Source organism: Ranitomeya imitator, chromosome 3 (genome assembly GCF_032444005.1).
Source record: "Ranitomeya imitator isolate aRanImi1 chromosome 3, aRanImi1.pri, whole genome shotgun sequence".
Lineage (NCBI taxonomy): Eukaryota > Metazoa > Chordata > Amphibia > Anura > Dendrobatidae > Ranitomeya > Ranitomeya imitator.
In genome coordinates this window covers 737,325,465-737,352,315 of record NC_091284.1, presented here as the reverse complement: position 1 = coordinate 737,352,315, position 26,851 = coordinate 737,325,465, and the positions used below count along the sequence as shown (strand labels likewise).

The 26,851-nt window shown below is 43.5% G+C and overlaps 1 protein-coding gene across 3 annotated transcripts in view; it reads right to left on the bottom strand.

Moving 5' to 3' along the window:
• The window catches only part of FNDC3A (fibronectin type III domain containing 3A), a 365,351-nt gene that overhangs the window by 83,130 nt on the left and 255,370 nt on the right, over nucleotides 1-26,851 (bottom strand). For all 3 annotated transcript variants that reach the window (XM_069758841.1, XM_069758840.1, XM_069758842.1), the window contains 3 exons: nucleotides 16,683-16,917; nucleotides 7,731-7,997; nucleotides 5,099-5,157 (listed from right to left, as the gene is read on the bottom strand). In XM_069758841.1, the coding sequence (XP_069614942.1) occupies nucleotides 5,099-5,157; nucleotides 7,731-7,997; nucleotides 16,683-16,917 (561 nt within the window). The remainder of the gene's footprint in view (nucleotides 1-5,098; nucleotides 5,158-7,730; nucleotides 7,998-16,682; nucleotides 16,918-26,851) is intronic.

Genomic DNA, 26,851 nt, shown 5'->3' with positions numbered 1-26,851 from the left:
ACGACTCCTCGGGAGTGAAGAATGGCCATGACCGCCGCTATAACCTTTGTGAATACCCTGGATGCGGTGGCAAGGCCAAAGGATAAGGCCGTGAATTGAAAATGGTCCTCCTGGATGGCAAAATGCAGGAATCTTTGATGTGGCGGGAAGACTGGGATATGGAGATAAGCATCTTTGATGTCTATTGATGCTAGAAACTCTCCTCTCTCCATTGAGGAGATGACTGACCGGAGGGATTCCATCCTGAAGTGCCGGACCTTTACATACCTGTTTAGGAGCTTTAGATCCAAAATAGGGAGCATCGTCCTGTCCTTTTTTGGAACGACAAAGAGGTTTGAGTAAAAACCTCTGAATCTCTCGTGTACTGGAACAATGATCCCGTTTTGGCGGAGAGATTCGATTGCGCGGTGAGGTGTGCGAGACTGAGCTCCTGAACATGGGAGATATGAGGGAAAAAACCGTGTCAGAGTGGAGGCGGAGAATTCTATTTGGTAACCAGAAGACACCAGGTCTCTGACCCATTCATTGTGGATGACAGAAAGCCAGACATGTTGAACGAGAAGCAGGCGTCCACCTACTTTGATGGTGTCGACCGGAAAACTCCCCTAGTCATTGTGAAAGAAATCTGGAGGGGACTAGATACCCTGGTTCTGTGTTGCCTAGGCTTACCTCGCCAGGACTGATTCGGCCTGTATGAGGGCCGAGGGTCTCTCTGTATGTGGAGATCATTCTGATCTGGACGAGGCTGTGGAGGTGGATTAGAATAAGCTACTGCAAAAGGGTCGAAAGTGAAAATGTTGCCGACGATGAAAAGCAGTTTTTGGGCTGTGCTGCGGGAGGAATTTGCTTTTCCCTCCTATAGCATCAGAAATAAGCTGGTCTAATTTTTCTCCAAACAGACATCCGCTCTGAAAAGGCAGAGAAATCAAAGACTTTTTAGAAGAGGAATCTGCGCGCCACTCTCTAAGCCATAGTGCTCTCCTAATGGTGACGGCGTTTGAGGCGGCAATTGCAGCATAGTTTGCTGCCTATAAAGACGCATACATCACATACAGTAGTCTCCAGCCATAGTAATTTGTTTGGCGAGATCCGCCGCCTCAGGCGGAAGAGCCTGGTCCTGAATGGATTTTGCAAGGGCATCTGCCCAGAAAACCATTGCTTTTGCGACCCATGCCGCAGCGAAGGAAGGGGATAGAGAGGAACCTGAGGCTTCACATACTGAGCGAGCCAGGGAATCCATTTGGCGTTCTGTGGGATTTTTAATCAAAGCCCCATCAGGTACGGATAAAAGCGTTTTGGTAGCCAAACGCGATACCGGAGGATCTACTAGTGGAGGTTCCGTCCAATCTTTGTCCAGATCTGCGGAAAAGGGATACTTAGTTTCCAGGGCCTTTTTTCCTGTAAAGGGCTTATCCGGTCGCTCCCTGTGTCGCCGGACTATATCTAAAAAATCTGGATGGGAGGCGAACACCCTATGGGATCGCTTGTTTTGTTTGTTTTTTTAAAAGATACCGCATGATCCGGAGCCGAATTAGGGTCATCAACCTTTAGCGAGTGATTGACAGCTTCAATAAGGAAATCCACAGTCGATTGAAACTCCGGAGAATCCGGGTCCAAGGATGCCTCAGACTCATACTCAGTCATGATCGCTGCAAACCCCTGGAGAGGATGAGCGAGAAGTGGAGCTACCAGAAGCTGAATGGCGTGGTCAATGCTCAGGAAAGGTAGTGCGGATCCGTTTTTTGGATGTCCGTACCTAAGGGTACCGTCATACAGTGGCACTTTGATCGCTAGGACGGCACGATCCGTGACGTTACAGCGATATCGTTACGATCTCGCTGTGTCTGACAAGCTACTGCGATCAGGGACCCTGCTGAGAATCGTACGTCGTAGCAGATCGTCTGAAACTTTATTTCGTCGCTGGATCTCCCGCTGAATCGGCGTGTGACGCCGATTCAGCGATGTCTTCACTGGTAACCAGGGTAAACATCGGGTTACTAAGCGCAGGGCCGCGCTTAGTAACCCGATGTTTACCCTGGTTACCAGCGTAAACGTAAAAAAAAACACTACATACTTACCTTCAGCTGTCTGTCCCCGGCGCTCTGCTTCTCTGCACTCCTCCTGCATCCTGTGTCAGCGCCGGCCAGCCAGAAAGCACAGCGGTGACGTCACCGCTCTGCTTTCCGGCTGACCGGCGCTGACAGTGCAGAGGAAAGCAGAGCGCCAGAGGACAGACACGGAATGTAAGTATGTAATGTTTGGTTTTTTTACGTTTACGCTGGTAACCAGGGTAAACATCGGGTTACTAAGCGCGGCCCTGCGCTTAGTAACCCGATGTTTACCCTGGTTACCAGGGGTCTTCGGGATCGTTGGTCGCTGGAGAGCGGTCTGTGTGACAGCTCTCCAGCGACGCTGCAGCGATCGTTGTCGTATCGCTGCAGCGTCGTTTCAGTGTGACGGTACCCTAATTCAGGTGAGAGCGGACCCTGCTGGCCGATGATTCCCCTGTAAGGGAGGGGTCTCAAAGGTAGACGAGTGCCCCGCTCCCCAGAGGGGTCATGAAGGGATTCAATCGCTTTGGCCAACGAAGCCATGGGGAGAGAGAGAGAGAGACAGAGACAAAAAGAGAGAGAGAGAGAGAGAGAGATGTAATACGTATTGTTGCAATCACAAACCAACATCATTCATCTTTTCCTTGGGCAGAGTTGTAGGAGGCTTTTTTTCTTTCTGTTTACAGAATGAGCTGTAGCTTTTATTGGTAGCACTTCGGGGTACATACAACTTTTTGATCTCAATCTATCCAGGTTTTTTTTGGGTCAGATAACCAAATATAGCAATTCTAGCAATCATTTATTTTACTTATTTATATTTCAGCGTTAATCATCCAGGTTGAATAAAATGATATTATAATTCAGCTGTTATGGTTAGGTCGGTGGGAGCGTTAGTAGGATGAAGTGTCAGAATTATCCAAACTCCATGTAAACCACATAAGCTCAGAGAACAATGTCAATTTTCACACCATGCCCGACACTTTGTCTGTTGCAGAATTGTGGTAAACAGTTAATGTGAGCTGATGGAAGCCTTTTATCTACATTCACTTCAGTGTTACCAATGCTGTTGTAGGTTGTTCAGCCTTTTACCAAAGCGAACTAAGAGTGCTTCACAGAAGAGGTTTCCCAGCCCTCAGGCCCTTGATGTGGGCTCCACGGTATTTCTCAATGATTGGAAGGTTCACTTTCATCTCCGTGAAAATGAGCAGCGAGCAATTTGCCTTTTTCCAAGATACAAGTCTTGGATCTTTGATCTGCAGTTCTGGACTATGGCTATATTACTGTGTACGTGCAGCCTACACAAGGTGATCGCTGTACTGCAGCAGTCATTATGTGTGGGGAATGCACTTATGACTGTATTGTAATGCAGGAACTAACGTTACGGAGATAGTACATGACAGATATTGGTTGTGGAATTTGGTGGCCTGAACTAAGAGGTAGCATCATTGTAGCTCCAAAGAAAAGTCAGTCCATGCATGCAAATATGCACAACAGGTCAAAAAACAAAGTTGGCTGCAACTTTTTACCTATTCTCTACCACTACGGTCTACTGAAAAAATCTGGCATCTATAATCAACTCCGTCAGTACCCAAAATATCCTGGCGGAAAAACTGCAGCAAATAAGTGTGAGCAAAACAGACATTGAAAAGAGTGAAGTTGGTGGTCTTTTTCCTGAAGAAAACCTCAGTCCATCGGCATCTTAAAGTCATGTGCAGAAATCCATAACGATGTCCTCCCACCCGATCGGATATAGGATATGTGGAGGTGCAGCAAGTATGCTGGTCATTACAATGTCAGAGGTAGAATAATGTCCAATGGGTTTTTTGCAACCGGTGGAGTGTTCCTGGTCATGCGATGGGACACATGTTGGATTGTTCCACTTGAGAATTTTTCAATGACTAGGACAGATTTTTATCCACAGGAAGTAAATACCGTATATATACGAGTGGATAAGCAGAGATTTTCAGCCCATTTTTTGGGGCTGAAAGTCCCCCTCTCGGCTTATACTCGAGTCATATACCGGGAGGTCTGCAGGGGAGGGGGAGTGGGGGCTGTGTAATTATACTTACCTGCTCCCGGCGCCGTCCCTGCAGTCCCTGGCTTCCCCGGCGCTGCAGATTCTTCCTGTACTGAGTGGTCACATGGCACCGCTCATTACAGAAATGAATATGCGGCTCCACCTCCCGTCTCCAGCGTCCTCTAGCAGTGACGCTCAGGTTAGAGGGCGCGGTGACGTAGTCAGTGCGCGCCCTCTGCTGAGCGTCAGTGCTGGAGACGGAGCCGCACGAGGAGCAGGTAATTATTGAAAGCGCCGGCGTCCTGAGCAAGAGAGGTGAGTATGTGATTTTTTTTTTTTTATTGCAGCAGCAGCAGCATTATATATGGCACAGCATTATATGGAGCAACTATGGGGCAATAATCAACGGTGCAGAGCAATATATATATATGGCACAGCATTAAAAGGAGCATCTATGGGGCCATAATCAACGGTGCAGAGCAATATATATAGGGCACAGCTTTATAAGGAGCATCTATGGGGCCATAATCAACGGTGCAGAGCAATATATATGGGGGACAGCTTTATAAGGAGCATCTATGGGGCCATAATCAACGGTGCAGAGCAATATATATGGGGGACAGCTTTATAAGGAGCATCTATGGGGCAATAATGAACGGTGCAGAGCATTCTATATGGCACAGATTTCTATGGAGCATCTATGGGGCCATAATTAACGGTGCAGAGCATTCCATATGGCACAGCTTTATGTGGAGCATCTATGGGGCCATAATTAACGGTGCACAGCATTCTATATAGCACAGTTGTACATGGAGCATCTATGGGGCAATAATGAATGGTATGGAGCATCTATTTTTATTTTTGAAATGCACCAGTAGCTGCTGCATTTCCCACCCTAGGCTTATACTCGAGTCAATAAGTTTTCCCACTTTTTTGTGGCAAAATTAGGGGGGGTCGGCTTATACTCGGGTCGGCTTATACTCAAGTATATACGGTAATTAAGTAGCTGTAATAGGATTGCGGTACTTACCGATGGCTTGGAAATGTTGGAGAGTTGTGCTTCCAAAGCTTTTGTCTCTTCGTCTTTCTCTACAATGACAAACAATATTGTTATTATTGTTTTGTGCCCTTAGAAGTAATTTGCACTACACTGCAAAACCGACCAGGTGTGAAATAAGTTACATTAAAGGATATCTCTTATGGCAAAACCCAGTATTAACCTGCAGATGTGGGGTTAATCTAAAGTTGAGCGGCCACCGCACCAAGAGCCCGGCTAGCGGGTGGAAATGAACTTTGCACCTCCCGGTGACTCTGGCTTTCAGTCCTAGACATATGGCATAGTGAAAGTTGGCTGTACCCACGCCCCAGAAATGACTGACAGCCAGCTCAGCATTGATGCACTGCTGAGTCAGCTGTCTCTCAGTGTCGGGACGAGGTTACAGCGGTCACTGACTATGTATTGAGCGGTGACTGGAGCCACACCCCTACGACTGAAAGACGGACGCTGCCCGGAGGAATCAAATTAATCATCTTCTAGTAGTCGGGCTTTCAGTGTGGCTTCTGCACAGCTTCAGAACACTATTAACCTGCATATTAACCCTGCTACTAACCCTAGGTTAATAGCATTTGTTTTTTTAACATGACAGATTCCTTTTAAATCAGGTAAAATCACTATAGTAACCACATTTGTGTTAGTATATTAGAAAAATGAAATAATGAGACTGGATGGCTGTCCGGGCATGTCTGTTTAATTAAATGCTTGTTCCTACCATGAAATAATTTATCTTAGAACCGCACCATGCAGGTGCTCTTACTTCTGGAAAGGTGTGATTACATTGACAACTGGGGGCCATCATTCTTCTCTTCAATGTAGCCTGTCTATGTCCAATCAGAGCCAAGCTGTAAAACGGAGCAGTGAACAAATCCCTAATTAACCAAAGGAACGGGAGGGGAACTTCTGATGAAACTTGTGGGACTCAAGTAGACCTGTGGCCTGATTCATCAAAGATTTTATGCCAGAAAATTATTCCAGCGCTGCATCTTCTTCCTGTATTGAGCGGTCACATGGTACCGCTCATTAAAGAAATGAATATGCGGCTCCACCTCCCATAGAGGTGGAGCCGCATATTCATGACTGAAAATGAGCAGTAACTGTGACCGCTCAATACAGCAAGAAGATGCAGCGCCGGGTGAAGCAGGGACTGCAGGGACCGCGCCGGGAGCAAGTAAGTATACGGGGAGGGGAGCGCTGCGCGATATTTACCTGCTCCTCGCTCCAGTGCTGCTCCGTCTCTAGCGTCCTCTAGCAGTGACGCTCAGGTTAGAGGGTGCGGTGACGTAGTCAGTGCGCGCCCTCTGCTGAGCGTCAGTGCTAGAGACGGAGCCGCATGAGGAGCAGGTAAATATTGAAAGCGCCGGGGGTCCTGAGCGAAGAGAGGTGAGTATGTGATTTTTTTTTTATTGCAGCAGCATTCTATATGGCAAAGCTTGATAAGGAGCATCTATGGGGCCATAATGAACGGTGCAGAGCATTCTATATGGGGCACAGCTTTATAAGGAGCATCTATGGGGCCATAATCAACAGTGCAGAGCATTCTATATGGGGCACAGCTTTATAAGGAGCATCTATGGGGCCATAATCAACAGTGCAGAGCATTCTATATGGCACAGCTTTATGAGGAGCATCTATGGGGCCATAATCAATGGTGCAGAGCATTCTATATGGCACAGCTTAATAAGGAGCATCTATGGGGCCATGATGAATGGTGCAGAGCATTCTATATGGGGCACAGCTTTATATGGGGCCATAATGAACGGTGCAGAGCATTCTATATGGCACAGCTTTATATGGAGCATCTATGGGGCCATAATCAATGGTGCAGAGCATTCTATATGGCACAGCTTAATAAGGAGCATCTATGGGGCCATAATGAATGGTGCAGAGCATTCTATATGGGGCACAGCTTTATATGGGGCCATAATGAACGGTGCAGAGCATTCTATATGGCACAGCTTTATATGGAGCATCTATGGGGCCATAATGAACAGTATTGGAGCATCTATTTTTATTTTTGAAATTCACGGATAGCTGCTGCATTTCCTACCCTAGGCTTATACTCGAGTCAATAAGTTTTCCCATTTTTTTGTGGCAAAATTAGGGGGGTCGGCTTATACTCGGGTCAGCTTATACTCGAGTATACAGGATATACATATATATATTTAGATTTTCTTACAGGGTGTAAATGCAGCTGCTCACTTGAGCTGGCCCTGGTTTGTCTTGAGTTCGTGTGCCTTGCTTTTCCTGATTTTTGGACCTCTCTTTCCTGCTTATAGATCAATTTTTTTTAGCCATCTAGGCCTGGTTCTCAAGAAGATGCCCATAGAGAAGAGTTGATGACCACACCCACTTGGATAACAGGAATAGAGGGAAGAGGGGGGCATAACTCAGGAATGGAGAGTCGCAGCAGAAAAAGAAAAACCATATCAGATTCAGGAGAAGAGCAGCATTTACAATCAGGTGGAAAAAATTCACATTTATGTCAAGTGACAGGTTTTGTTTTTTTTTAAAACACTTTAATGATGCACAGTGTACAATATAATTTCTTTGAGATTTTGCCTTTTCAATTCATAATTCTTTCCCCATTTTCTCTCATCAGAATTACCTTGTATTTCTGTTTCTACCTGGGATGAATTCTTTCCTTTCTGTTTATTCCTGGATTGTCCTGTGTTTAACCCCGGACTATTCTGCCCTTTAATAATTCCATTAGATTCATTGACCGGAGACGTGCTTTTCTTGGGTGAATAGGGAGGGCTGTTCAGCATGTCCTTCTGTGCACCATGTCTATCTTTCAACTTCTTTTGTAAGCGTTCATGGATTTTACTTGATCTCTCGTCCCTAAGTCCGGACCTCCCATGAGTGGTGAGAACGTCTACGAGATAACCAGGAGAAAAACGTTACAGATTAACTGATGCTGGAATAAAATCATTTCAAGGTTTATATAACTAAAAAGGAGATTAGAAAGAAAAAAAAAAGAAATTAAAATGTGGCAATTTATACAATTTTTTGTCAACCCCCTAAAGGACCCAGTCAAAATTGCCTTAATGGGGTTATTGCATATAACTTCTCACATGAGTTTTGCCTTTCTGCACATTCTGCACATTCCCAATGCGGTGATTGGTGTAGAAGGAGGAGTGGGTGTCTACTAGGGATGAGCGAACGTGCTAGGTGATACTCGAGTATCTGGGTGCTCGGATGTGCTCGTTACCCGGCGAGTATTGGGTGGTGCTCGATTTTAAACTTGAATCCCTGCCCCGCATGTTTGGCCACTGTTACATAGCCAATAAGCATGTAGGGATTGCCTATGCTATGAGACACTGTAATGCCATCTTGGTTGTGGCATTACTATGATTGATTGGCTGTGTGACATCAGGGGTTATAAAAGAACAGGCGTCGCCCAGCTCGGCACAACTACGCCATTGTACAGCTGTGTGATAGTTGTTATTGGAGGGAGAGAGTGCTTGTCTAGACCTGTGTGTGTACAGTATAACTAATCAGAGGTCTGTAGTGTTCATATCAATGCTGAAGCTGAGCCCCTTCTAAGGGCAAATCGTTTGCGTTGCCATTTGTATCACATACATTCTGCATTTAGCATTGGAAGGGAGAGAAAAATAAGATTTCAATTTTTCAATGCTTTTTTTCTTTTTAACCCCTTAGTGACCGAGCCAAATTTTTGAAATCTGACCAGTGTCACTTTATGTGGTAATAACTCTGCAACGCTTCAACAAATCCCAGTGATTTTGAGATTGTTTTTTCGTGACACATTATACTTTATGATAATGGTAAATTTTGTACAACATTTTTTGTGTTTATTTATAAAAAATATCAAAAATTTGAGAAAAATGTTAAAAAATTAGCAATTTTCTAAATTTGAATGATTATCCCTTTAATCCAGATAGTCATACCACAGCAAACCATTAATAAATAACATTTCCCACATGTCTGCTTTACATCAGGACCATTTGTAAAATATTATTTTATTTTGTTAGCAGTTTAGGAGGTTTAAAAATGTAGCAGCAATTTTTCATTTTTTCAAAGAAATTTACAAAATTTATTTTTTTAGGGACTTATCCATGTTTGAAGTGACTTTAGGGGTCCCATATATTGGGAAACCCACAAACGTGATACCATTTTAAAAGCAGCACCCCCTGACATATCAAAAACTGCAGTCAGGTAGTTTATTAACTCTTCAGGTGCTTTACAGGAATTAATGCAAAGTGGTATGACAGAAATGAAAATGTGTATTTTTACCACCTAAATGTCTCTAACTTCTAAACTGATTACTACAGCCGTCAGACTCTAAGGCCGCTATTTGGCCATGAATTGCCATGGCAAACGTCAGGACAACAAAATCATGATATGAGGGTACCAATTGGGTCAAAGAAGAAGCCCCCACGCTCTGTTAACCATTTATAATGATGTAGTCACTATTGACAGCAGCATCTAAGGGGTTAAACAGATTTAGATGGTGCAAATACTGATCGTGGCTGGTACAGCAAGTTGTCAGCTATAGTGCACAACCGATAGATGCTGGATTGTCACCTGTATGGGGATACTATTCTCTTATATCTCAGGTCAGTTAAAAGACGTATTGGCGGTCATTAAGGGGTTAAGTCTTATATGCCACCAAAATGTAACAGAAAGCACCTAGCACTGTATGCATGAGTAATTGAATCCAGACCAAATTTTTAAAAGTTTTTTTTTTGTCTGGATTCAAAAAGTCATCCAGACAGTATTAGGTGCATTCTATTACATTTCGGACGTACATAAAAGGCTCCAAAAAAGCGTTGAAAATTTTGTCTGGATTCATTTAGTCATCCATACATTTTAACGTACATTGTGTAAAATGACGGTGAATTAAAATTTTTAAAATCTGCTTGGTCTGGTACAGTACACAATACTTTTGTTTCAAAAACTGACTATTGTCATACATACTGTAGAACCTGCTTTATGTGAAATTTCACTGGTTTGAAATAGAATCCAAAAAATTTCTTGATACAGGTGTACAAATTTGGTTGTTCAAAAATTGACTTATATATACTGTAGAACTTGGTTTGTGTGAAATTTAGTTGGTTTGAAATAAAAAAACAAAATTGGCCTGCTACAGGTGTAGAATTTGGTAACTCAAGGCTCTGTCCCCAGCCACCACTAGTTCTCCCATTGTTGCGTCTCCACCTTATACCAGCACATGACAAAGAACATCACCCGTGACCTTACCAATGCGGTTCCTGGGATTGTCCGCTTAACAACTGGCACAAGGACAAGTGCTAGTGGCCAGAGATGCTACATTTCCGTGACAGCACACTGGGTAAACTTTATGGAGGCTGAGATCCACCCTGGTACGGCACAGGTGCTACAGACAGAGGATTTCTGGCCCTATTTCTATCAAATGATCCTCCACCCCCTCCTGCCCTTCCTCATCCTCCATCTCTGAGGTGCTATCTCAGAGCATGTCATCTGCATCAGCTGGAAGCTCTGCAGCACTGCCTCAGTGAAGTGTCAACATGCGTTGCTGAGCCTAATTTGTCTAGGAGACAAAGCGAACACTGCAGCAGAGTTATTAAAAGGAACTACAGACCAGACAGATCTATGACTCTGGCCGCTGAACCCACAAACAGGCATGGTCGTGTGTGTGTGATAATGGGTGTAACCTGGGGGAGAGACAGCAGAAAAAGGTGCACTGTGAAAAGCTGACAAGGAGGGAAAAGTTTTTAAAGATGGTCAAGCAATATCTGGCCAACAAGACCAGAATACTCCCTACTTCCTCTGTGATCTTCAGCTATTGTGTCTCAAAGCTTGACACCTGGCATGAGTGGTCACCCTATGCCTTGGAGGTGTTGTGCTGCCCTGAAGCAAGCATCTTATCTGAGTGGGTTTTTAGTGCCACCGGGAGAGTCATAACAGACAGGCGCTTTTGCCTGTCAACAGAAAGTGCTGACAGGCTCACTTTGATAAAAATGAGCAAAGACTGGATTAGACCTGACTTTTCTACACCACCAGATCACAGCTGCTTATAAAGTGTTTTTACTATTCAATATTTGTATGAGGCTTGCCAGTTGCTGCCCTCTAGGGTCTATGGATGACTCTCCTGATATTTTTTCTTGGCCTTTATAAGTATAGAAACACCACAACTACACTTTATTTTTTTTCTATGCAGCACTTCAGTTGGCGCCTTCAAGGGTGTATGGATGACCCTGCTTGTAATTACTGGCAGGCTTTGTACTGTGTGTAGAGCTTTAATGAGTGTAAGAGTACCACAACTATACTTTGTTCTAAATATCTGAGTCAGGCACTACAGCTGGTGCCTCAAGGGTTTATGGTTGACCCTGCCTGTAGTTTTTTTGCACTTACTGCAATATGAAGCTCCTATGTGTCTCATCCGAACCCCCGCAGGTGGTTCACATGTCTCAAGGTAATATCCTATTGCATTCCTCCTTTATTTAAACACCTTTAACCTGAAACACCTATGTATGAAATTTCTTTATTCTGAGCTTGAAATCGTATGCATATATAGCAAATTAACTCTTATGCTTTTCCTTAGGGTAATGTTGGGCTATTAGCCTGAACCGGTAGCCTAGACTATTTACTAGACCTACTGGTCAGCTAGCTGATTTTTTGCAGTCATCTGTCATTTATTGATTTAGCTTTGTGCAGGTGTTGCTATGAGACACGTGTTTCTTTTCCCGGTGTACTATAATTTTTTTTTTTTTTGCTGGCACCAGTCTCTTTACCTGCAGTTATTTTCTTACCTGACCACTATTTTTTGCCTGTTATTTATATGCAATAAAATTTATATTGATTTGTAAAAAATCCCCTTATCTCTCTCTCTGGATCTTGTGTTACATGTCAATTTTGAGCATGACATGGATACCTTGTTAGGATTTTCTTATTTAGATATCCTTATTTTTGATTGGTTGCTGTGTGTAGAGCTTTTATGAGTCTATTAGTACCACAACTTTACTTTGATCTAAATATTTGAATGAGGCACTACAGCTGGTGCCTCCAAGTGTGTATGGTTGACCCTGCTTGCAGTTTGTTTTGCATGCTGTTCTCCTTCCATTCAGTACTTTTTTTTATCCATTTACACATTTACACTACTCCTTGTGGGGTCTGCTGGAAAAATGCTTGGATTTCCGTTTGACTCCCATTATACTCGTTACTCAAAACGAGCACTCGGAGCATTAAGAATTGTTCGGTTTGAGTAACGAGCATCCAAGCAGTTTAATACTCGCTCATCTCTAGTGTCTATATAATACGCTGGGTCCAAAACTTCTGTAGGACAAGGAATTCTAAACATTCTCGTCTCTAAATGATGAGCCATTCATACTGACAAGCCATCAGATGTCCATTTTACCTACTGTGGCCATTTTGATCGGATGGCAGCCTGAAAATCAAAAATATCTCTGGGCAATCCATTTAACCCTTCTTCAAAAAAAGGGATTCATGTATCACGATTGGTTTAAAATACTAAAGCAATACTAACCCCATCCTTGATTCGTCTTACGTTATGTTCCAGCGCTCATCTAGTCCTCACTGGTCTCTACTTCCTCAGCAAACCAGAAATGCCTCCTCAGCCACTGACTGCGAGGGCTCACCGCTGCGACCAGTGATCGGCTAAGTGGACATTTCTGGCATCTTCTGGTGCGTTGAGGACTGGACAAGGAAGTTGAGTCTAGTGAGAGCAGGTGAACAGGGCCTGTGAGGTATCAAGGAAAGTGATAATATATTAATTTAAACAAGTCTGGGAATTTAAAAAAAAAAAAAGAAAAACACTTCCGCGTTCTCCTTTAAGGATCAGCGTGAATCGGTAGCTAGGACACCGTGGGACACAAGCCAGGATATAATTATAGTGTAGCATATGCTGTATATCCCTAAAGCTGTCAACACAAATATTAATGAGACAGATCTGTGGGTGTCAGCCATGTAGGGATTACATAATGTACATCCAAATGTATGAGATTCCTTCTGCTTACAGCGTCCATGTTCATCTAGTGGTGGTAACAACAGATTTCTTAGGACTCCAGATCTCATAATCACCACAATTATCGTGCAGTTACACAGACAGATTTCCTTCCTGAGTAAGCACCAGTTGACGATATTACAAGTCCATCAACATTTGCTTAAAGGCCCTTTTACACAGGTCTATGCAAATTGTATGGTGACTACTGATTGATAAAGGGTTTCGCTGATGGAAAGAAGTCATCTATACACATGATAGCTGATAAACTGATTGTGGGGGTACGGGACCTGCACTGATCAAAGGATCAGGGAACTTACAGGTACATCTCACTAAATTAGAATATCATCAACAAGTTAATTTACTTCAGTTTTTCAATACAAAAAGTGAAACTCATTATAAAGAGTCATTACAAACAGAGTGATCTATTTCAAGTGTTTATTTCTGTTAATGTTGAGGATTATGGCTTATATCCAATGAAAACCCAAAAGTCATTATCTCAGTATATTAGAATACTTTATAACACAAGCTTGAAAAATTATTTTAAAATCTGAAATGTTGGCCTTCTGAAATGTATGTTCAGTAAATGAACTCAATACTTGGTCGGGGCTTCTTTTGCATCAATTACTGCATCAATCCGGCGTGACATGGAGGTGATCAGCCTGTGACATTGTTGAGTAGTTGTAGAAGCCCAGGTTGCTTTGATAGCAGCCTTCAGCTCGTCTGCATTGTTGGGTCTGGTGTCTCATCTTCCTCTTGACAATACCCCATAGATTCTCTATACGGTTAAGGTCAGGCGAGTTTGCTGCCCAATCAAGCACAGTGATACTGTCGTTTTTAAACCAGGTATTGGTACTTTTGGCAGTGTGGACAGGTGCCAAGTCCTGCTGGAGAATTAAATTTCCATCTCCAAAAAGCTTGTCTGCAGAGGGAAGCATGAACTGCTCTAAAATTTCCTGGTAGACGGCTGCACTGACTTTGGTCTTGATAAAACACAGTGGACCTACACCAGCAGATGACATTGTGCCCCAAACCATCACTGATTATGGAGACTTCACACTAGACCTCAAGCAGCTTGGATTGTGTGTCTCTCCACTCTTCCTCCGGCCGCCCACCCATTCAGGCTGACTGACAGCTGCAGTTTGTACTGAACAGCATGAGGAGGGACAATGAGGAGCTGGCAAGGTGGTCAGAGATTGACTTTAAAATGTCAGAATAGTTTAGCATGCATTATCAAAATAAGTACACCAGCCTCATTAGGTCTAAGATCAGTTTACTGTTCTATACATTTTGTTTTGTGAAATGCGTTAACAGATCTACTTTAAACATGTTAACCCCATATGCCGGTGGGGGTAAATTAATTCATAATTAAAACATGTATTAATACCGAGAAGTCATAGTGGAAGTAGTGGTATAATTCAATTCAATTCGCTTTTGCAAAGTTAGTGAAATAACTAATATAGTGTTAACATTTTCTATTCAAGACACATCCAGTCAAGAATGGTTTGTGGTTACTGTCTTATGTGCCTACATGACATGTAAAAGTTTGGGTACCCTCGGTCAAAATTGCTATTATGAATAGTTAGGGGCAGCACGGTGGCGCAGTGGTTAGGCTACGTTCACATTTGCGTTGTGCGCCGCTGCGTCGGCGACGCAACGCACAACGCAAATAAAAACGCACCAAAACGCACGCAAAAACGCTGCGTTTTGCAACGCATGCGTCGTTTTTTGCCGAAATTTGGACGCAAGAAAAATGCAACTTGTTGCGTTTTCTGCGCCCGACGCTTGCGGCAAAAAAAACGCATGCGTCGCACAACGCAGCACAACGCATGTCCATGCGTCCCCCATGTTAAATATAGGGGCGCATGACGCATGCGTCGCCGCTGCGTCGCCCGACGCAAACACGCAAAACGCTAATGTGAACGTAGCCTTAGCACTGCAGCCTTGCAGCGCTGGAGTCCTGGGTTCTAATCCCACCCAGGACAACATCTGCAAAGAGTTTGTATGTTCTCTCCGTGTTTGCGTGGGTTTCCTCCGGGCACTCCGGTTTCCTCCCACATTCCAAAGACATACTGATAGGGAATTTAGATTATGAGCCCCATCGGGGACAGCGATGATAATGTGTGCAAAACTGTAAAGCGCTGCGGAATATGTTAGCGCTATATAAAATAAAGATTATTATCTCTAAAAGGGCTAAAGTTAAAGTGCCACATTTCCTTTGCATTTTAGGCAAAAGAAATAACTACGGTATATTTATTTTTTTTATCCTTTACAATTTACAAAAAAGGAAAATGGGCTGATGCAAAAGTTTGGGTGCATTCTATGGTTAGTACCATGCAGCACCCCCATTTTGAAAGTATCACAGCTTGTAAACACTTTTTGCAGCCATCCAAGTGTCTCAATTTTTGTTTGAGGGATTTTCATCCATTCTTCTATTTCTGTGAGATTCCTGGGTTGTTTTGTATGCATTGGCCAAAGAGTTCTATTTTAACCTCATTGGTCCACAGTACTTTTTTCCAATATGCATCAGGCTAGTTTAGATGTTCTTTTGCACCATTCTGAAGCTGAATTTTATGGTGAGGCCGCAGGAGAGGCTTTCTTCTGATGACTCTTCCATAAACGCCATATTTGTGCAGGTGTCTCTAAACACTACAACAATGTACCATAAATCCAGAGTCTGCTAAATCTTTCTGCAAGTCTTTTGGCGTCAAGCTGGGGGTTCTGATTTGCCTTTCTAGCAATCCTACGAGCAGCTACCACTGAAATTTTGCTAGGTCTTTTAGACCTTATCTTGATCTCCTCTGCTCTGGTTAACTGACATTTCTAATCTATGTTTCCAACTGAGGATAGGGTAACTTGAAAACGCTTCGCTATCTTCTTATAGCCTTCTCCTGCTTTGTGGGCCTCCAACATTTTCAGCGTGCTAGGCACTAAGAACCCAATGGCTGCTGTTTTTTGGCACAAGGTCAGAGGAGGCTGGGGTGTTATAAAACTGGGAAATTTACATTACCTGGCCTTTCCCAAAAATGATAGTGAACAAGCTAATTAAGGTCTGAAACATTGGTCAAAGTTATCTGAGCACACAAATCTCCAAGGGTGCCCAAAATTTTGCATGAGCCAATTTTTCTTTTTGTAATTTTTAAAATAATGAATAAGAATTTTTTTTTGCCTAAAATACAAAGGAAATGTGTCATCTTTAACTTTAGCCCTTTAGAGATCATTTCATCTTCAACTTGCTTAACTGTTCTCAAGACCAGTAATTTTGACCAGAGGTGCCACTTTATGAGGCTGCAGAGTTCAGGTCAGAACATCCCCGGCAGTCCATGCATAGCACGGTCAAACCGGCCTTACAGTTTTGGGACAATACTAAGCTGCTAAATACAAATAAACTTGCTAAAAAGGAATAAAAACTAATCAAAATAATATGCAATTCAAATTGAAAATGTAAATAAACCAAATAATGAAAAAAATAACATTTTCAGTAAAAATAATAAATTTTGGTTAATAAAATCTGTATTAAATATATTATGGTCACTTTCATATAGGATTAACACATAAAACCACATTGGCAGTTACAGTCTACAAATCTAGAGTACTTACCCAAATCTCCATATACCTGTGAAGGGTGATACTGAGGGGTGTATTGGGCAGCCATATCTCCTGCTCCACTGACTGCTGAGTAAATGTGGCGATGGGGTGGAGGCATCATAGCAGGAAGGGGTATAAAACCAGGCAGAGGGGGAGGTGGCCGATGTAGGACAGGATGACCACTCGTGTGGAACTCTGGAGGTTGTGGAACCACTACAACTCTTCGCACACCATTGTCTTCAATCACCTAGGGAAAAATCAAGAAGCACGATGTAAGGCTTCATTCAGACAAATGTTGGTGTGCCCAAAATTAGCTTCCAAACTGCAAGATAATATGTAAAAACCACTAACTACAGATATCCATGGTGTTCTTGTTGTCACCAGAGGTTAGGCTGTTGGTGAGGACCAGATATGTGTTAATTAGGCCCTAGGAGTGCAGTTTAAAGCTGTATTTACATGTATTTTATGCCCCCCAAAATTTTAAATTTACTCAAAAAAGGAAAATGAAAACATATATTTTCTATTAAAAATCTTTCTTTTCTTTTACCTCCTGCAGCATTCATGCATTCAGACTATTCTAATTAATAAGACCAGTGCACAATTCCTGCCAGCAGTGTACGAGACCTGGTAAGAGGCCAACAGATGCCACATCAGTGAGAGGTGGACTATGTCCAGGATACATATTAGACAATAATCCCACGAGCAGAGTTACTGTGAGCCGATCTGCAGGACCCAGATCCTTCAGCCATAATAGTAATCTGTGGTCGCTTGTCGGGAGTCTTGCTGCTCTTCAATTAATTAGCCAACTTCGCACAATGTCATTGTTGCGGTGTGACGCCAAGCCAGACCGGCTAGTAAAAAAGAAGAGCCACAGATGCCGGGAGGTATTTCACAGGAATGATGAACAATACATGGCAAATTACACTAATATTTAACCAAGTGTGAAAGATGTATTACACCAAGAATATAAGGGGTTGATCAAAGGCCACTGGCTCTTGGTCCATCAGCAAGTGTGATCACCACAGTGCCAAAGAAGAATGACATCAGGAATTATCTTAAAAAGGTAACACTTGCGCTGACTGGGCACCGGGCACCACGTGTCCCAACACCGCAAAAGAGAAAGGAAGTATCAGCTGTGATCCCATGATGTCCTGTCTGTATTCTCTCTTTTGCGTCCTCCATGCCCAGGAGATGTGGGATGATCAGACCATGTCCCTGCACGGTCAGACACAGCCATTACACAATACACAGCATGGGCACAATTATAAGATTATCACAGCACAGGAACATTAGTTTTGTACAATTATGGAAATTATTATTATTCCGAGATCTATTGATTAAAACATACTTTAGTTAGTGGCACAAATCCCTTTAAGAAACTTGTGCATAAACAAATGTTGGCAAATCTTACAACGTTCAAGTTAAAGGGGATGTTCTCTTTCAGAAAACTTTTTGCTACAAGCTGTGTGATACCAATATAAAAATAAAAAAATAAATAAAAATAGCATTACTGACATTCCCTAGTTCCAGCCATTAGTCTCTGTCACTGCCCTATTCTATGTTGTTTGGCTGCAGGGCTATAGACATGAAGTCCGCACTGCAGAACATCACTGAGCTCAGTGGCTCTGCCCATGAACAAGGCACAAGTTGATGAGCTTAGGGATTGGCTACAGTGGTGAAACACCACCGACGCAGCCAATACACCGCCGACGCAGCCAATACACCGCCGACGCAGCCAATACACCGAGACTGGAGCAGGAGCAAAGAGCCGGAAGTGGACCCAGAGACGGAAGGTGGAAATTGTGTTTGTGGTTTTAGGTATTTTACAACATTTGATATCCACTTTCCCAAAAGCTTCTTTAAAGCCATGTCCAAACACTATGGGAAATTTCTGCTACGGATTTGTATCTTCGATACGTGCAGATTTCAGTGCAGATTTCATCCTACTCCCCTACTAAGCATTGAATGCGGTGAAATGGGCAAAAAAAATCCATACAGGGAACAAGATGAGGATTTGATATCTGCACCATGTTTTCATTTTCATGCTGATTTTTTTCCTTAACATATGAATGTGACTTTGAAAAACTGTAGTGCACGGTAGTCCTATCAGATATCCGTAACCAAGTCCAAAATGGTTTTTCTCTGTAAAGTCCTGAAACGTAAAACCATAGAATTCAAGGAGAATTTACCAAGTTTTTATTGTGACTTAGTGTCTGGGGTATTTATTTATTACCAAGGTAAAGCTTGGTGTGAATCGTTCCTAAGAGAGCGGGCGCGACAGAGAGAGGAGACATATCAGCGTTCCATCAAAGCTAATGGGCTTTCATAAACTGGGGAATTTGTGAGCCAAGTATCTTCATTTTTAAACATTTTCTATAGCAGTGATGCAGTTCCAATTTCATATATTAAATGTTTGCATATTATATCATTTCAGAAAGCAGATTTATTTTTGGGGGGCACACTGAAATCTTTTCCCCAGCATCTGCCATGGTGAGTATAGCCCCTGTTGGCTGAAATTGGAGACATTGGCTGGTTTAGCCAACTTATATCTATAATTTGTATGGGTTCCTTAATGGTTGTCACCTCTTCCTTCCTGATCCTGCCCAGTTATACACTGACACTTTGCTTAACCCCAAATTTACACCATTATAAAGAATTTAATGTAGGACTATTCCCATCGCTCAGGTGACATATTGCACCAATTAATTTTTCTCTCTCTTGTTCCCATTGTTAATGCTCCTAAATCTTAGCAAGAACAGTCCTCATTCTGTAGGAATGGTAATGGACACTTGCATTAAGGCAGCGCCCGCTCCGCTCCATCAATAGTGACAGTCCTGTTCCTGTAAAGTGACAGGGATCTGCAACGTGAGGCTGACATGTGAATATCCAAAGTCCAGAGGACACAAAGCCAAGCATCAAAGACAAATGATTTAGGATATTTCAAAAGTGTGGAAATATTAACCAGAACTTACAGTTTCCATTATGTGGGCTGGGAATCAGAGACGGGTCATTATTTCCCCGGCGTTTCCTACGTAGGTGTATCTGCACATTCGCCAATTAAAGTTTAACTAAGGTGTCTATCTCAATAGAACAAAGGTTATAGTGCGGATTTTATCTTCTACAAAATGTATAATGCCAGGTTCCTATATCTGCAGGTTAAAATGTTTCCAGCCACATCTTAAATAAGCACATTAACGTATGGAGCGAGACCCCGCTATACCAACAGATCTAATACCGGCTAGTCCTACTAGAATTTATAGATGAAATATTGATCCTTCCATGAGAGACTGAAGACTTGAAGGATAACCCCTTTGAGTGGTGAAAAAAGTAAAAAATAATACCACTTTCCGAGAGCCGTAGTGCTTTCAATCTTCTGATGCTGAAGCTGAGTGAGGGTCTGTTTTTCACGCCCTGAGTTGAGGTTTTCATTGCTACAATTCTGTGGCTAATACGATGCGTTGTAGCGACGGGGAAAAAAAAACGCAATTCTGGAATTTTTCTTTTTTTTTCTCGCTATGCCAGTTACCCATTTGGGTTAATTTTATATATCAATAGATCTCAGTTTTATGTAAGTGGAGACACTACACATGTGAATTTGTTATTTCTTAATTTTTAATGGGGGAACATTATTTTATTTTTTTCATATTTTATAAATGGTTTCTTTTTTTTTTTTTTACTATATACTGTATCCTGTAGTCCCCTTAGGGGACTTGAACCTGCAATCGTCCAATCACTTGGCTATATACAGTAATATCACAGATCTGCGGTGTATAGAAAAAAAATCAGTCTCCTATGAAAGCTAGCCATAGGCTGACTTTCACAGGCGGACCATCATGACAGGCTCTGGGGTGTCCAGGAGACCCCCAAGCTGCAATGGCAACCCATATATCAAAACTCCATATCATACGTCGGTAGGGGGTTAGGGGTACTTTATTCAGTTGTATTGTTCAAGATCTCCATTTTTAGCTATTCTATCAATTAGCTTTTGTTAACTATTTTGGCAGAAATGTAAATAAACACATTTTGGATTTACAGGTTAATAAGAATTGGGCGACAAAATAAATTTAGTTTTTTCACACTACAGTATTATATCAAATAAAAGTATGATTTACGGAAAATTTCAACTTTGAGCAGCAGTTTTTATGGGTAGGGTTTGGGGGTACATATAAGTAATTGATCAGCTTTTAAGAATTTTCTTTTTAGAAGAAATGCAAAACAAACAGCAATTCCATCATTATTTTTCAGTTTTACTTCACAACCAGCGCTCTGGAGTACACTTTATCTTTATACTATATCTAGTTACAATTGCCGCAGGAGCAAATGCAATTTCAATGTTAAAGAGTTTAATAGCAAGAAGGAAAAGTCATGGAATTATGGAAGTCACAGGATGGAGAGACACAAATTATGAAGCAATTGAAACACTCTCAAAAACCTCTCTATTCATTCAGTATAAATATTAACGACACATGAAGAAAAACCCGCACTCATACTCCTTGGCTGCTCTCAATGAGTGTCCTAGGAGACATTTTTCATCCTTTGCAACACTAAACCTGCTACCGTGGGCACGGCGGCCATCAGGGCATTACTGACCTGACTGGCGTATGGGGCCCGGTGGGCAGAGGGGGCCCGCAGCGGGCCCAGTCTCATCTGCCCATCGGGCCCGGGCCCCAGCGGCAGGCTTCCGACAGTACACTGAACCTGCGTCTGAGATGCAGGTTCAGTGTCCTTTGTTGCCTTGCGGGGGGCAGGAATGGAAACACCACTGGGGGCAGGAATAAAAACACCACAGGGGGCAGGAATAAAAACACCACAGGGGGGCAGGAATAAAAACACCACAGGGGGGCAGGAATAAAAACACCACAGGGGTGCAGGAATAAAAACACCACAGGGGGGCAGGAATAAAAACACCACAGGGGGGCAGGAATAAAAATACCACAGGGGGGCAGGACTGAAAACATTGGGGGCAAGAATGGAAACACCACAGGGGGGCAGGAATGAAAACAACAGGGGGCAGGAATGAAAACAACACAGGGGGCAGGAATAAAAACACCACAGGGGGCAGGAATAAAAACACCACAGGGGGGCAGGAATAAAAACACCACAGGGGGCAGGACTGAAAACACTGGGGGCAAGAATGGAAACACCACAGGGGGGCAGGAATGAAAACAACAGGGGGCAGGAATGAAAACAACAGGGGGCAGGAATAAAAACACCACAGGGGGCAGGAATAAAAACACCACAGGGGGCAGGAATTGAAACACCACAAGGGGCAGGAATGGAAACACCACAGGGGGCAGGAATAAAAACACCACAGGGGGCAGGAATAAAAACACCACAGGGGGCAGGAATAAAAACACCACAGGGGGCAGGAATAAAAACACCACAGGGGGCAGGAATGGAAACACCACAAGGGGCAGGAATGGAAACACCACAGGGGACAGGAATAAAAACACCACAGGGGGCAGGAATAAAAACACCACACGGGCAGGAACAAAAACACCACAGGGGGCAGGAATGGAAACACCACAGGGGGCAGGAATGAAAGCACTAGGGGCAGGAATGAAAACACTGGGAGCAGGGATGGAAACACCACGGGGGGGGGGGGGCAGGAATGAAAACAACAGAGGGCAGGAATGAAAACAACACAGGGGGACAGAATGTGTGACAAGAGGCAGGATGTGAGACACCGGAGGCAGGTATGGAAACTACACAGGGGGGGGGATAGGGGAATGTGTGACAGGTGGCAGGATGTGAGACACAGGCAGAATTTGTGACAGGGGGCAGGCTGTGAGACATGGGCAGAATTTGTGAAGGGACAGGATGTGAGACACGGGGGCAGAATTTGTAAGACAGGGGGCAGAATGTTTGATACAGGGGGCAGAAGTTTTGACACAGGGGGCAGAATGTGAAACACGGGGGCAGAATGTGAGACACGGGGGCAGAATGTGAGACAGGGGGGCAGGATGTGAGACAGGATAAAGACAGATGGTGCAGGATCATTGGGCAGGATCATGGTGCAGGATCACGGGGCAGGATGGATACTATTGAGACAGATGGGGCGGCAGGATAATGGGACAGATGGGTCAGGATCATGGGACAGATGGGGCAGGATGGGGAGATCATATGGGGGCAGAATGGATACTCATGAGGGCAGGATGGGAGAACATATGGCTGGAGCCAGGAATGAGATACACGGGGCCAGGATGCAGATATTAATACCATAGGGGCTATTAAGGGATATTATTACTGCAGTGATGTATTTATTTTATTTTTTGAGCATACTGTTTTAAATGGGGGGCGGTCCTGTTACTGTGCAGAGTGACACTAGGTCGCCTTTTTTTTTTTCAATCTGGTGTAGTATAGAAGTCGGGAAAAAAATAAGCAATGTGTTCTGCAAGCGGAGCTCTACATAACTATGTTATTTCCTGCAGATACGAGCCCTGGCTGGAAGAAGCGATAGTGGTCTGTGCTGGATGAAGTTGGAAAGTGAGGCTGAAAGACTTCGCCAAGAGACGTCACTGGTGAGTAGTTAGTGTGTTACCTGTACACAGACACTGCATACTAAGTACAGATCTCCTGTGTATAATGGCACTTATGGTGATAGTATTGTGTTTTTTTTTTTTTTAATTAATGATTAGTATTGCAGTATTCGGTCACTATGCGGTGGTAATATGTTGTCCAGCCAAGGTGAGGCGGTATTTGTCCCTTGTATATGCTATTATTTGGTCACTGTGGTGGTAATATGTGGTCTGGTCATTGTGTGGTGGTAGTAGTCCCTTGTATGTGGTATTATTGGCCACCATGTGGTGGTAATATGTGATCTGGACATGGTGTGGCGGTATTTGTTTCTTGTATGTGGTATTATTGGTCATTTAAAAATTGAAAAATAAATAAAAATATACCTAAATTGTATTGGATATTTTAACAAATGTTTAGTAAGTTACAGTAGAGTCCGGCCAGAAGAGTCTACCTTGTCTTGGTGGTGGATAAAAAAATCTTTTGGCCAAAACAAAAGCTGCTGGTCATGTATGTGGTGATGGGAACTATAAATGCGTGATTGGTGAGGATGTGATGCAGAAGTGAAGTTTTGGCAAGAGAGGGCAGTAGGACTGTGGATGATACGAGGGGTGGAGCCTGGGCGGAGTCTCAAGGGGGGCCCCGAAAATTTTGCCAGTATGGGGCCCCGAAATTCCTAGTGGCAGCACTGACCATGGGCTGCAGCGTCTCTGGATTTGTCTCCCATTGAGCACATCTGGGACATCATTGATCGGCAATTGTAATGGGAGCTCCCAGCAGCGGATCTTGATGATTTGCACAAGCGCATTCTGCGTGGCAGAGAATTCCTAAAACAACCATTAATAACCTAACTGATGGCAGTCATGGCATGTAAGTGAAGGGATTGTTGAAAGTCCAGGATCCAAGCTAAGTTTGGCTGGTGTGAGTTAAGTTGTTTGTGTGCACTCCATGAGATAAAGGTCTTCCATATCTTCTAGTATATAGAGTTAGTTATTGCCTTTCGGCTTTTCTGTAGTGTCTGTGATGCAGCGGTAGGACCATACACAGCGAAACGGCAGTGACCCAAGCAAGTTCAAACACAATGTTTCTTTATTGTGCTACTTCATACAGTCTATTAGCAATACACATTAAATGGCTTCTCCATCCAGGCCACAGGAAAATGTACAGCACACGGCTTCTTAACACAGTCCATTAGAATTACACAGTAACCGGCTTTACTTTGCAGTCCCTAAACAGGCCAGACTTCCCTTTTGTCCAGTTTCCCTGGGGCAACCACCCGCTGATACCAAGTTTCTACTCACACCGTGCAGCTCACGCTATCCTCCGGAATGCAGCCTGGCAAACACAAGACAGCCCAGAACACAGGGTGTCAGTTCCTTTTGCTCCTGTGTTGCTCCACACACAAAGAGCTCTGTATACAACTTCTCTGTCTGCTTCCAAACCAACATTGACACACCTCCCCCTCTACTACAGGGCTTTAAGGCTGTGTGCACACGATGCGGAATTAGTGCGGACCTGCAGCGGATTTTTCCGCGCAGAAACGCTGCACTTCCGACAAGTGATTTACAGTACAATGTTAATCAATAGAAAAAAAAAAGCTGTGCTAACGATGCAGAAAAATCTGCATGAAAACCGCTGCGGAGTGCGGAAAAAAAGTAGCATGCTACTTCTTTTGTGCGAAACTGCAGCGTTTCTGACCCCTTCCATAATAGAAATCCACAGGGGTAAAAAATGCAGAAAATCCACACAAAATCCGCATAAAAAATGCACAAAATCCGTGGCAAATCCGCACCTGCATTTTCTGCCAGGAGATGCAGATTTTGTGCGGAAAATTCTGCACCCCAATCCGCAACGTGTGCATATAGCAAGTAATCAGTCACTGCTTCACTATTTTTAATTACAGCCACACCTGTGTCTGCAGTACACCCTCATGGCATCACTATGCTTCCATGCACATTCTGGAGAGCACATACAGCGCCCCCTAGCTGTAACAGGGGTCACTGCCTCACATGTTCTAATGACCCTTTCTGACAATCCTCTGGTCTTCAGGATTGAGAACTCAGAAGTCAGGCCTTCGGATGTAACCTCTCTGGATCTAGATGAGAGATTGGCCCCAGGGGAAGGAGGATTCTGACCAGGGGTAGCTATACTGGTCCTTCTATCCTGAGGTTGGCAAGGGTCCCGAACCAGCTTATTTTGCTACCAAGATTACCTTGACCTTTTCCACTCTTATCTTTTGCAGAACTCTTGGTAGGATTGGTAATGGAGGGAAGGCATAGGCCAGTCTGACTGTCCATGAGTGAGCTAAAGAATCTACACCTAAGCATGGATCAGCTGGATTTAGCGAATAATATTGATCCACTTTTGCGTTCTGTCCACTTGCACATAGGTCTACCTCTGGAAGGCCCCACCTTCTGGTCAGTATCTGAAATACCTCGGGATTTATAGACTTCATTCCCCAGGATGGATTTCTGTTCTGCTCAGAAAAATCGGGCTGCATGTTTACTACACTTTTTACGTGCAGAGTAGACAGGGAGAGAAGATGTTCTTCTGACAACGAGAATATTCTGGCTGATACTGCCTACAGGTACTCATGCTTTGTACTTCCCTGATGACGAAGGTGGGCAACTATTGTCATGTTGTTTGAGTATATTTTGTAATGGGTATCCTGGACTAGGGTTCCTGCGGCCTTGAGGACCTCCTCTACTGCCTTCAGTTCTCTGCTGAAATTTGAGGATCGACTGCTTATCTCATCTGAACAGCATCCCTGGAATACGTGTTGGGATACCATGGCTCCCCATAATTCCCGCTGGCGTCGACTTTTATGGTGATCGCTGGGTCTTGCATCCAGGGAACCCTTCTGCTCAAGTTCCTTGTTTTTAGCCACCATGTTAAAGAGGTCTTTACATGAGGTGGCATCCGGATCTTCTTGTCCAAGGATTCTGGGGATCGGTCACAATTTGATAGGATGTGCGTCTGAAGCATTCTGGTGTGTGCTTGTGCCCATGCTACCATCTGGATGCAGGATGTCATAAATCCGAGAACGGACTTGGCCCATCTTAAGGACATCACTTTCTTGCTCTGTAGATCTGTTTTTGCTTGGGCAAGAAAGATGTTTGGCTGTGTGAGTCTAGTAGGACTCCTAAGAATGCCTTTGTTGTTTCAGGAACCATATCTGATTTTTTGAGGTTCACTATTCAGCCTATAAACGATAAGATCTGGGTTGTCATCTGTAGATGTTCTTGTAGCATGGATACTGAAGGGGCCACCAACAAGAGGTCATCGAGCTATGGAACTATGCATATGTGCTGACCTCTGATGTATGCCATGACCTCTGACATGATCTTTGTGAAGATCCGTGGGGCCAAGGATAGACTGAATGGGAGGACATTGAAACAATAATCGCCTGTGTACTCTCACTGGGCAATTGCGAATTTTAAGAATCTCCGATAAGTTGGATGGATCGTGATGTGATAATATGCATAGGTCTATTGTCGCCATGACGATATCCTGCTCAATCAGAGGTACTGTTGACCTGACAGATATCATCTTGAATCTTCTGTATGTTATATATCGAATCAGGGTTTTTAGATTGATTATAACCTGATGGGACCCGTTTGGTTTCTTTATGAGGAACAAGTTTGAGTAATGTCCCCCTGTTTCTT